Raw genomic sequence first — 12,305 nt, 5'->3', positions numbered from 1 at the left:
GTTGGGTTAAAAAACAACAACATAGTAGTTAATATAACACAACTTCTGGGTCAGAAGAACAACCCCAATATCTGGGTTGAAATAACCCAGAAATTAGTTGATCCCTTTTTAACCCAGGAGTTGGGTCAAAAGTTACCTAACTTGGGTTACTATGCCAGTATGCCTTATTTCAGAAAATAAAACTTTGTTTTAAATTCTATCTGTCATGGCGTGGTGCAGGCAGAAGAAGAAGAAGAGGAGGATGAGTCCAAAGTTCCAATTCAAATGTTTTACTAATAAAGTAACTCCAAAAGGTACAGACTGACTGAACTGAAGGAACTAAACACAGATGAACAGTGATTAACAGAACACAGGTGGAACAGATGATGATGATGGTAATTAACTAAACACAGGTGATACAGATGAACGAAATGACAGGAACCATGGAAACAGATGAGTGGCTGGAAAACAGAACAAAGGAAGACATGTGACTATGAGTGACTGCGAGTGACGAGTGATTACACACTTCTTACTTGCTCACTTAATAAACAGTATGAGAAATGTGCATTATCATGGTTGATTCTGTTCTAATACTGCAAATTTGAAGAATTTAAACCTTTCGAGCTCTCAACATTATCAGTACTCTATCAGTACTATTACCAGTATTTATTCATTACACTTCTGTCGCAGCTTGTAGTATAGGCTACTTTACACATTTTCAAACACCTATTTCTATTTTTCTATTTTCTATTACTATTCGGGGATCGATAAAGTATTTCTGATTCTGATTCTGTAGAAACCACTTGTCTCTGTCCAGCCTACGGTGTGTATGTCAGTGATTTAGTTTCTGTCCTTCACTCTGCAGCAACACATATGTAGAAATGGAAGACATCAGTTTTGCATCGACTGCTCCTCGTCAAAGAGCAAAACATTTTTGTCTTTAGAGTTTATCAGAGGTTCCACAACATCTTTAAACATACAACTGAATCATCATGACACACACACACACACACACACACACACACACACACAAAACATGGTGACATGTTTTTTTTTTACCCATCTTAATTTGTCCACAAAGTCATTTTCATATTATATTGCAGGAACATCTGACACGCACTAAATTTCACTTCCACAATAAAACTCATCTGCTGATTATTAAGTAAATTAAATCTCAAAGTTGCAGGTCCTCGTTGTAGAGAGTCTTGTTGCATTAGATGCATTCAACAGCAGCTCACTGTATCATAGATGGCATGATTTAGACAGATGATGAGAAATGGTTTGTCGTAGCTTTGGTCAGAAGAGTGCTGGTAAAGGGATAAACTAGATGTGAATATGCTACATTAGAATTATGGCAGATTATGTGTAAAGTGAAGTACGCATGCTTATTCTCTCTCTGTTTACAGATGGCTGAAAAAGTTGCACATTCCAGCAACAAATATTTATTGATGTGCAATTGTTTACATGTTCACTTTTTGAGACTGTAATCTATTTAGTATTTCCATTTAGGAAAAAGGTTTTATAGCCCACATACATACCAGCTTTCCATATCGACCTGTTCTAAGTGTAGTTTATACAGTAAAGGGGTCTACTATCTAAATCATTCTCTAAATCTAAACATCGCCTCAAAAATTGGCTCTTTTTCACTTCAATATCGGCATCGGCCCCCCAAAACCCATATCAGTCGGGCTCTAGTAGTAGTAGTAGTATCATTAACCTTGTAAAGTATCACTTTACTTTTTTACTGCTACATAATGTTTATCTCTGTAACAGTGAGCTGGTGTTGAAGTCATTAGTGGTCTGAGGGCTCCTCCTCTGGTGGCTTCATGTTACAAGTGTTCAGGCACTGAGGGGTTTTTGTTCAGGTCTACTGATGGTTTGTGTCATTGTGACTCTCTGGCACAGTAATACACAGCAGTGTCTTCAGGCTGCACATTCTGTCCATTTAGAGTCATTCTGTTGCTGGAAGAGTCTAAGGAAATACTGAACTTGTTCTTTAGAGAATCTTTGTAATGTGTGGTGTATCCAACATGTGCACTTCCAATCCACTCCAGTCCTTTCCCTGCAGGCTGTCTGATCCAAGCTGTACGAGAGCCACTAACAGAATAAGAGACCTGACAGGTGATGGTCAGACGTTGACCTGGCTGCACAGTCACAGAGGCTGGCTGTGTCAACTGTTCACACTTCACACCTGTTAAAGAAAGAACATGTTTTATAACAAATGATCAAGTTATACTGCAAAAGAAGAACTGCTGACTTTGACAAATCCAGAGAGACTCACATCCAGCTGCCAACAGCAGCAGCAGAGCTACAGAAAACATGGTTTATGTTGAAAGTGACGTGCTGTGAACTCCACTGACAGCCTGATGGGAAGTTTTTATAGCTGAGTAACAAGGAAGGTCACTGAGTTTGCATAGAATCAAACACATGAAGCATCAATGTTGGTCTAACTGGAGCCAATAGAAGAGGCTGTTGACAGTATATACAAATATATAGATTTAGAGTGGATTAAAATTTAAAAAAGTAAATAAATAAAATTAAATTTTAAAATTACAGTTATTTACACACTGTATATACATGTATACACCTGAAGTGAATTGTTTGAATTTGCGTCTGGGGGAATGTAAAGAGCAGAGACGAGATAGCTTTGATAATATGGTCAACATGTTAACAAAAAGATGACACGAGGGAACATTGTCTATCAAGTTTTATGTTTGAGCACCAAGCATTATTGATGTAAACACAGAGTCTGTGTCCTTTCCTCTTGCTGAGTCTTGTGTTCTGGCAGCGAAGAATATTGTTATTGCGTCAATTACTTTCTTTATTTTCTGCAAACAGAAGAAACAGTGACAGCAGTCATGATCATGTAAATAGCAAAAGAAGAAGGCTTAAAGAAAGAAAAGTAAGAAATGAAACTGAAGTCTGCTGTTTGTAGGTTTGCATAAAATACTTTTAATGGTTTCAGTGTTTGCAGATGACAATGAGGAGCCACTAGATAAAAACAGCTTCTCAGGAACTGAAACCTCTGTGAAAAATATATTTTATGTTAGATAAAAACTAAAGCTGTAAGTTCTTGTTATTATCACCACATTGTACCTTTATCTGTGTCTGATTGTGTCAAAAATAAAAACAGTCTTAATCAAATATCATGCTGTGTGGTTTATAATTTTGTTTGGGTTGTTATAAGATATGAAAAATCTTCCTATATAAAATATTTATATTCATACACAATATATTCAAGTAAATACATTTTATTGATAATAGTAATTAATCAAGTTAAATGCTGCCATATTTAAATATTCAAAATGTGCTGAATCAATTTCATACATGTCTTTTGTTTAGAGTAGAAAAGTATCAACTATCACAGTATCCAGTGTTCATGAGAAGCAGGAGTGTTAAGCTTTAGTTCAGTCCAGGGTTCAAGTGTCAGTCAGTTAAGATCAATGAGAACACCAGATCTGAGTGTCTCTTTTTAGAAACAGAGGAGAGAGAAACTTGACACTGACTGCCCTCTAGTGATTTTATAAAAGAAACTGCAACATTATTTTTCACTCTCCTGTTGATTCATTCTAGATTCCACATAATTTACAGACCTCATTGTGTCTAGATGTATCGAAATAGTATCTGCAGATGTTTGACTTCAGCTACCAGATTGTTGTGCTGTCTTTGGCAGTTTTATGAACAAGGGTTCTTTATCGTGTGTTTTGTTATGTGTTTAAGGTTTAGTGCAAATATTCCTCTTGCTTCAGGACTTACAATAAGTGTACTTCTGTATTCACAAAACGTGTATTGTAAAATATAGAATGTAACACAATAAACACAAAAGAAATAATAAGAATAAGAATATGAATACAAAGAAAAAAAAGTCATGCTTAGGCTCTAACAGCCTGAAAGATGAGATCTGTAGGATTTTGTACAGCTGCTCCACCAACTCCAGTCACTGTGACTATCGAGCACAATAATAAACAGCAGAATCTTCAGTCTTCAGACTGTTCATCTGCAGATACAGCTGCTGTCTGCTGTTGTCTCTGGAGATGGTAAACCGGCCTTGAACTGACTGAGAGTAGTATTTGCCGCCAGCATCACCATAGATAAAAGCAATCCACTCCAGTCCTTTTCCAGGTGCCTGTCTGACCCAGCTCATCCCGTGGTTGCTGAATGTGAATCCAGAGGCTGTACAGGTCAATCTGTGGGATTCTTCAGGCCTTTTAACTACTGGTTCAGATTCTGTCAGAGTCTGACCATCAACACCTGTTAAGAAACAAGAACATAGTCACTTGCTGTAAGATGGCACATTTTGGAAGACAGATTTAACTCAAGATCAGTGAAGATCTTCACCTGCCCAGCAGACAGTTAAAAGCAGCAGTCCTGTCCTATAGTCCATCATGTTAAACTGTGTGTCCACTGTTCTCTGTCATCCTCTCTGCAGTAAGATAAGTAGAGGTGGAAGACATCTGAGTTTTGCATTGACTCCTCCTCACAGGGAGGAGACAGCGTTAGTGGAAATATTTTGTGAAAACTGGGGAATTAATGTCAGATAGTCAACCCTCCAATTAAGCTCCAATCCAATTCTGATGTTTGTCTGAAATGTTTTTATTTGTATCAGTATAAACGCCAGAAGCATGTATTTGAATAGTAGACTAGGGGGCGGCTGTGGCTCAGGAGGTAGAGCGAGTTGGCTGTTAATTGGAAGGTTGGCGGTTCAATCCCCTTGGGCAAGATACTGAACCCCGATTTGCCCCTGCCGGCTGTTCCGCCAGTGTATGAATGAGTGTGCACTTAGGCTCAGTGTATGAATGTGTGTGACTGGTGAATGCAGATGTAGTGTAAAAGCGCTTTGAGTGGTCGAAAAGACTAGAAAGGCGCTATACAAGTACGGAGCATTACATTTAAATGTGGGACAAGAGAGTGTGGTAGAGGAGAGTTACATCGATCTGACATTAAAATGAGAGCTGACAGCAGCAGAGAAAGTAAGTTTTAAACTTTGACAACAACTGGATGGTTGGCTACAATACAATAATACACAATAAGACTGTTATGAAATAATTTCAATATCTGTTCTTACTGCTGCTACTCTTAATACTCTACTGAGTGAAAGTATTTACATAAAACAGTATTTCTGAAGAAAGACAGCCACTACTTGTATAAGAATTTAACATTGACAGTAACTCATCCAAAATATCTCCACAAGTAGAGAGACTCAGAAAAAGCTTCTTTCCTCAGGCCACTTCTCTGACCTCTGTCTATCCTCAGCCTCGTCAGTTTAGCATTTGTACATACACTCAGATTTTTTTACTAATCTCAATGTACTTAGACAGAAACAGACATACAGTGACAGCAACAACTGAAAACCTGTTTCTACCTTCTCAGTGTAGTTTCTCTCCTCTGATCTCCTTTATCAACATGTTTCTGACAGGATTCTGTCCTGAAGGCCTCCAATTCAGCCTGGCAAAGGTTAACTGTAAAGCAGAGTTTTATTGTTGCTGCATGTGCCGAAGGTTTTAGTTGGAACACATGTCCTCAAAAGCTGATATGAGATCAGTATCAGAGCTACAGAGAACATGGTTGATTAAGGCTGAAGTGATGTGAGATCTTCTGTCCTGTCACTCATTCAATTCAATTAAAATGCTTTATTGGCATGAATGTTATTAGAACTGTCAAGGGTAAGCTGAGTGCAGGCTGAGGTGTGGACCCAAATGCAGACACAGGCAGAGGATGCAATTAAACAAAAGATTTATTCTCAAACAAAACAGAGATACTCAGGCTGACTCACAGATGCCTGCAAATTCCAAAGAAAGGCAGAAGGCTCAACATTAGACAACAATGACCAGACAAAGACCATAGAAAACTGAGGGCTTATACACAGGCAAACGAGCAGGGAGGGAAGCACAGCTTAAACACATCAGGTAATCAACAAAAGAAAACAAAGCTAGACAAGGACTCATGAGAACTGAATACTACAAAGTAAAACAGGAAGTAAAGCACACGGGAACACACCAGGACAGATGTACCAAAGTAAAACATAAAACATGGAAAGACCGCAAATCACAGCAGGGAACGGACCCAGGACCAAACAGGAGACAGGACTACACTAAAACATAGAGACATAGGACTCGAACAGGTAAAAATCATGCAGATAAATCATAGGAATAAACTAAGCTACAAAACCAAGATAAGCACTGGACTAAGAACTGAGGCAAAAAACTAAAACACAGAACTAAGAAGACAAGACAGATATTAGCTAAAACATGCAAATTAATAAAATAACAAGCCTACACAGAGGAACGCAGAACCAAACAGTCTTAAACAGGAAAACATGAACAAAAACCACATTCCTAACAAGAACAGTATTGCCAAAACTTCAAGGAAACAGAACAATTCAATTCATACAGTTAAATAAATAATGTAATATAGAATAACAGTAAACACATGTGTGTGTTTAATGAACTGTGACTTTTAATCACTCTCTCTCTCTCTCTCTCTCTTTCACACACAAACACACACACACGCACACATAGATTTATTTGCATATTGTTAAATAATTTTAAATTTGATTTAAATCAGTTGAAGGTGTAAACATTGTGTCTCCTCAAGTGACCAGACTAGCTAGAGAAATCATTATTTATTTTTTTATGATAGAGTTTATATGGACGTAAATGTCAACAATATTGTTAATTTAGCAAAGATTTTTTTTACTATAAATACTTCTTAAAAACTGAAACTAAATATTGTATGATACAGTTTTTTAAAACAAAGTTTTAAGGTCATCTTCTTGCAGGCGTTGCTGTGAGTCATGATAATTTGTCCCACCACATTTGTCCCATCAAAATACATTTTTATTGATGAAATGTTTTACATTGTTAATTGGCCATCATGCAATGTGTTTTCAAAGCTCTGACATGCTTCAGTGCTTCTCATACAGAGATAAGTGTTGTTTAGTTTTTGTACAGCTTTGTAGTCTGGTGTCTCACTGAGTCTTGTTGTGTCAGACTGTTCACTTCTAAATACACAAGATTTTTGGACATGTCTTTAGTGATGGAAAATTTTGGAGACTTTGGGCAAATATTTGTCTTACGGCAGTATCACTTATTTATTCAGTTTCCATCACAATGTCTCAAAAGCACAAAAAGAAACAGCAGCTCCTTCACTCTTCAAACTGTTTATCTGAGAGTGGTCTAAGAAAGGGCTATCCAGAAAAGTGTCTTGTCTGGTGCAAAATGAACAGCGTGAAGACTCAAGCCCTGATGGGATACAGGAGCACAAGTGGCCATCATGAGGGAGGCATGGAAGTCCCGGAATTTACCTGATGCAAAAATCAATCCCATAAGTGATTTGTTAAGTGATGATGAACTGCTGGACCTAAGAGCTGCCAACGGCTCAGAAATACCTTTTCAGGGCTGGATTGTGGTCAGTCTTAGTCTCTGTGACCCAAGAGCTAAAACAACAAGGTCTGATGAGATACTAGTTCCAGTACTAGTGCGCAGAGACATAGTGCAGAGACCGATAATAGGTTATAATGTCATTGAGGAGCTAATGAGTGTAGTGGACCAACAGTGTGGATTTGTGCATTTTATATTAAATAAATTTGGACTACTCCAAATTCCTCTTCTCTCCCTGGGAGAGAGAAATTAGGGGGTAAAGATATCAACTTTCAACAGATGGCTGAAGAGACCCAAAGGAAAAGGTGAAAGGTTTCTCTCCCTAAATGCTGTCTCTGGGTAGTTGATCGTAAAACTGGCCAACTTTGGCAACAGCCGAGATAAGCCTCTCGGTGCCTGAATTGTTAAAATGACAATGAAACTAACCAGAGATTACAAACAGCCTAACAGAACTCTTCTAAAAGAAAGGAGCAGGAAACCCTAAACTGCCCCACACATGTAACCATGGCAACTGGTCTTGCTCTGTGTTAAATTACCTCTCATCAAAGGGATACTCCTGGTCACGCCTGGGTGTGACAAAATCCAGGACACCAAGGACAGCCCTGAACTTTATGTAAACAAAGACTGCAGTCTCCAAAGACTCAAAGCATTACCAGTTTAATTAAATAATCTTTTAGTTACGTGATTATGTTTGCCTCTATTTGAGTAGTTATGTTACCATGTTGTTGCTATCTGTTGTCAATTTTATTGATGAAAAGAATCTAAATAAGTTACTTTTGCAGTGTTTTAATTTTCAGCAAGGTTAAGGACACTCCTTCATTTTATGTGTAACCAATGCTTGTTCACAATACTTTCTCACACAATTCCTTTAGAAATGATGATAAAGAAATGTCATACTATTCTATTAATTTCCAGCCCCTTCTCATTGTTTAGCCATTGCTTCTTTCTTTGTTGTATTTAACCGCAATTTTATATCACCTTAGTTAGTTAATAAATTCACTGTAACCAAGGAATTGTGCGTATTGCCTACTTCTAAGTCCCTGCCAAGAGAATTTACACTTTAGATATTATGCCGGTCCGCCTCCAGATGGTGCACTGTCAAACAGCGGACTAACTGTGGATTCGGACATCGAACGCGCCTGTTTTAAAAATTCTTAACCGTCGCTGACCGTTATTCTCACAGACAGCAGAGTGCTTGCAGTGGGAATCAGCAGCTCTCTCGGGGGACACGGACATGGTAAGTAACGTTAAACTGTGCTGTCAAAATGTTGCTTTGGTTGCCGTTTTAATTCAGACAATATCTGATTATGGTTAGCTAACGTTAGACAACTATCGCCTGATGACTTTATTACTGAAGAAAACTTGAAATGTGATTATTTCTCAGGCAGGTTAAGTTAACTAACAGTTAACTTCAGTGTTTTTTTCTGCGACCTTTAAGAGAATTTATGGACATAAATTGGCAGTTTCACATCGGAAATGTCATCCGCGGAAAGTTTACTCACATTGAAAGATACACTATGCATCTGCAATCTTTCAGATTATTAAATCAACTTTTAGGCAAAAATCCCTAAACACTAAGTAATGTTAGCAGCTTTGATGTCAGTTCACGTTTTTTTTTCTCATTTGGCATTTTTCTTTTCTTCAACTTTGGTTATTGTAAAATTGGTCTTAAATTTAATTCCGTATGGCATCTAACTTGTTTGCATTATACTGTGCTTTGCTGCAGTATACAGCTCATTCACAAGTGGCGCCAGTCTGATTCGGGGACTGCCTTCTTCTCACCCTTTCCTGCCGCAGGTGTAAAGTAAGTAATAATTTAGTTGACTAAATTAATATTTTGTCAAATACTGACAATGGTCCACTTATTTATTGATTTTAATAAATGAACAATTTTTTCTTTGATGTAAGAAAGGAAATAACCACAGAGCTCTAAAATTTAAGCATTTTAAGTGCATTCGTGAGTGAGCATGCACTGAGCACTGAGCATGATAGCACAGTCAATGTCCTTATGAGCTCTAAACATCTCTGGCTTAGTGTAACGTTACAAAACATTCAGATAGCGCCACCCCCCTTTTAGCCGACCATGTCTCTGTTTTAAATGAGAAAGATCAAGTCATATCAGTTGTTGCTAACAAACGTTTATTCAATGATTTAAGTTGACCAACTCAGTGGACTGAGTGTTAATGTAGCTCCAACAACTTCAACAGAATGAGGCTTTCTCAATTTTTCTCTCTCTACTATTCTTTGTGGGGTTCATCAGTAGTGATAACTGATCAGCATATATTTTATGAACTTTAAGAATCGTTAACATATTATTACACTTCGTAAAATTAGGTTACCATTTCTTGAAATTCCACAAAAATGTGTTGTTAACCACGTTCAAACAATGTGATCAACAAAGTGTCTGAAAAGGACCTTAATAAGTGAATGCATAATTTGGCAACACTGATGTTGTAGGCTACCTGCCGAGATTTGCATCCACCTCTTTTCTCAGTATAAATGAGTGCTACCTCCCGCGAGGTGAATGCAATTCACGGCAGGCAGAAGTGTTGATTAGTGATCTTTAGAGGTACAGTGAAGTGGGTTTTATTACATGTGGACAGAGCAGGCTGTTTCCACCGTCTTATCCCCCCCCACACCAGCTTTGAGCCATGTCCTGCCCCTACTCTGCCTCTGATTTGCTAATCCTAACCTCAGCCATCCTACCCAACGGAGACAACGAGTACTAGCCAATCGCAGAGAGTGCTGCGCAAAGCTGGTGAGGAAGAAATATTAGGTGCGTTCGAGAGGACTGCAGCCGACTTTCACCGACTAGATCAAGTCGAGTCGGACACATACTACCTGTGTGAGCTGAGATCAATGACTGATCTCGCGGCATTTGCAAAGGAAAATGCCATAGGATCAGACAAAAGTGGTTCCAACTTTAAGCAGCCGGAGAAAAGCAACTACAGCCGCCTGACTCGGCGCCTGCAGCTGCCATCTCCCGCAAGGTTTAAATGTCATGTGACATGTTGCTGTTTTGCAGCACCGGCAAAAGTCGGACACAATTTCTAACCATCATGCCTTATTTTATGTCCAGCATGTATCACGTTAAGTCAGCATTGCGTAGTGCTGCATGAAGTCAAACACACCTAATGCATTTCCACCTGTTTCAGTTCTTTACACTGTTTTAACCTTAGCTAGGCTCCTTACATGCTTATAACTTTTTTAAGGTGGGTCTCCGTCATTGACCGCGTTGTGCTGGACTCATTTGTGCAGCGGTGTTCATGTGAGAGAGACGAGTGAGTGAGAGAGAGAGAGAGGATGTGCCACGTTATGACGCTCTGCAATCAAATGCTATTTTAAATAGGCCTAGTAAAAAAAAATCAATATGTGGTGGTCAGTGTGTATCATTTTGTAAAAACTGTTGGTTGCAATAGGAGTTCATGAATTTTTGTATGAAAATCTCCTTGTGTGATTACAGATGCTGTGAGAGAGTCATCTCTCCCGTGCTGCCACAGATGATATCCTAAAGCAGAAAATATGGTGTTTCAACCTGGCAGCAGAGAGGGGAAGAAGCTCAAGGTGTGCCGCTATCAGCATCCTTATGGAAGATCAACCCACTGTTAATTCACCTTAAAAAAGGTATTTTGGTATGTAGGGTTTCTACCAATCTTGAAACATGTTAAAGTTATAATCATTGAGGTTTTCATTAAATAAAAAATATTTTTGATAATTTTTATGGTTGCATTTCATTTGTCCAGTAATACATAGTATTCAATGTATTTACAATCTGTAAAGACGTTTTTTGACTGATTGAGGATTTAGTTTTTACTGGCAGTCCACCTTTGGATAAAAACTGTGTAACGAAACAATGCATTTAGGATCCCTAGTTATTTTATCTGACAGCAGCATCGCTGATAACTGATGGCTCTCTTACGGCCTTAGCAAAGCTGTATTAAGTTGCTAATACAAAGTCAATTTTCCTATTTTCTGCTTCTTCATGGTAAAAGTATTTCACTAAAGAACCGCAGGGTGGCTTAAAGGTTATAAGAAGTATTTAAGCTTTTATACAGAACAGTAGATGTTGGTCAGCTAGATTTTAGATATTTCTGTAGCCAGTTTTGGCCAGATGAGCCACTTCATGAAGGGTCTGGATCGGATCCGGGCCGGAAAAGCCACTTCCTGTACGGGTCTGGATCGGATCCGGCAGGATGTGCCACTTCGTGAACGGGTCCGGATCGGATACGGTAGGGTATGGGCCAGATCTGTTCCGGATCCGAAATCCTTATCCGTTTCGGATCCGTTCCGGACCCTGTGATACCTCCGGTGCGGAGTCATTTTGCTATCTGGGACCTAGAGGTCCAGAGACTCTAGGTTAATAACAACTCCGGTGGTGCCCCTGCGAAACGATCAAATCAAAAACTTGAAAATGGACATTAAGCTAACTGATGAGGTCCCAGTAGCCAAAACATATAATGCTATACCTCGACCATTGTATGAGGAGGTAAAGAATCACATCCAGGACTTGTTAAATAAAGGATTCATCCGCAAATCCACCTCCCCATATGCATCTGCAGTGGTCTGCGTGAGGAAAAAAGACGGAACCCTAAGACTCTGAATTGACTACAGGGGGCTTAATAAAAAGACAATCCTAGATAGACACCCCATACCAAATATTCAGGAGATACTTGATACTTGATTACTTCCAGCGTGCTGGACCAAGGAAAGGCATACCATCAAGGTAGCATCAGTGGGGATGCAAAGAAATTCACAGCCTTCACAACCCCATGGGGGCTGTACGAATGGATTCCATTTGGCCTCACAAACGCACCCTAAGCTTCCCAGCGTAGTATGGAAGAGAGTCTAGAAGGTGTCAGAGACGAAATATGCATTCCATACTTGAGATGATGTTTTGGTCTACAGTAAAACATTCATGCAGTACGTTGAGGATGTGAGATCTGTCCT

General features: G+C 38.9%; 2 gene segments (V, D, J or C); both read right to left on the bottom strand.

Moving 5' to 3' along the window:
* Positions 1–1,862: 1,862 nt before the first annotated feature.
* On the bottom strand, positions 1,863–2,311 carry LOC119917656. The segment is given in 2 exon segments: positions 1,863–2,170; positions 2,261–2,311. Coding segments are annotated over 2 exon segments (348 nt in total).
* A 652-nt stretch (positions 2,312–2,963) lies between these two features.
* LOC119887684 lies at positions 2,964–4,373 on the bottom strand. The segment is given in 2 exon segments: positions 2,964–4,230; positions 4,318–4,373. Coding segments are annotated over 2 exon segments (354 nt in total).
* Between the last annotated feature and the right edge of the window lie 7,932 nt (positions 4,374–12,305).

This window comes from Micropterus salmoides, unplaced genomic scaffold (genome assembly GCF_014851395.1).
Source record: "Micropterus salmoides isolate LMB-PRFRI ecotype aquatic unplaced genomic scaffold, ASM1485139v1 Ms_hic_scaffold_10, whole genome shotgun sequence".
NCBI classification, from domain to species: Eukaryota; Metazoa; Chordata; class Actinopteri; order Centrarchiformes; family Centrarchidae; genus Micropterus; species Micropterus salmoides.
This window is presented reverse-complemented; position numbering and strand designations above follow the sequence as displayed.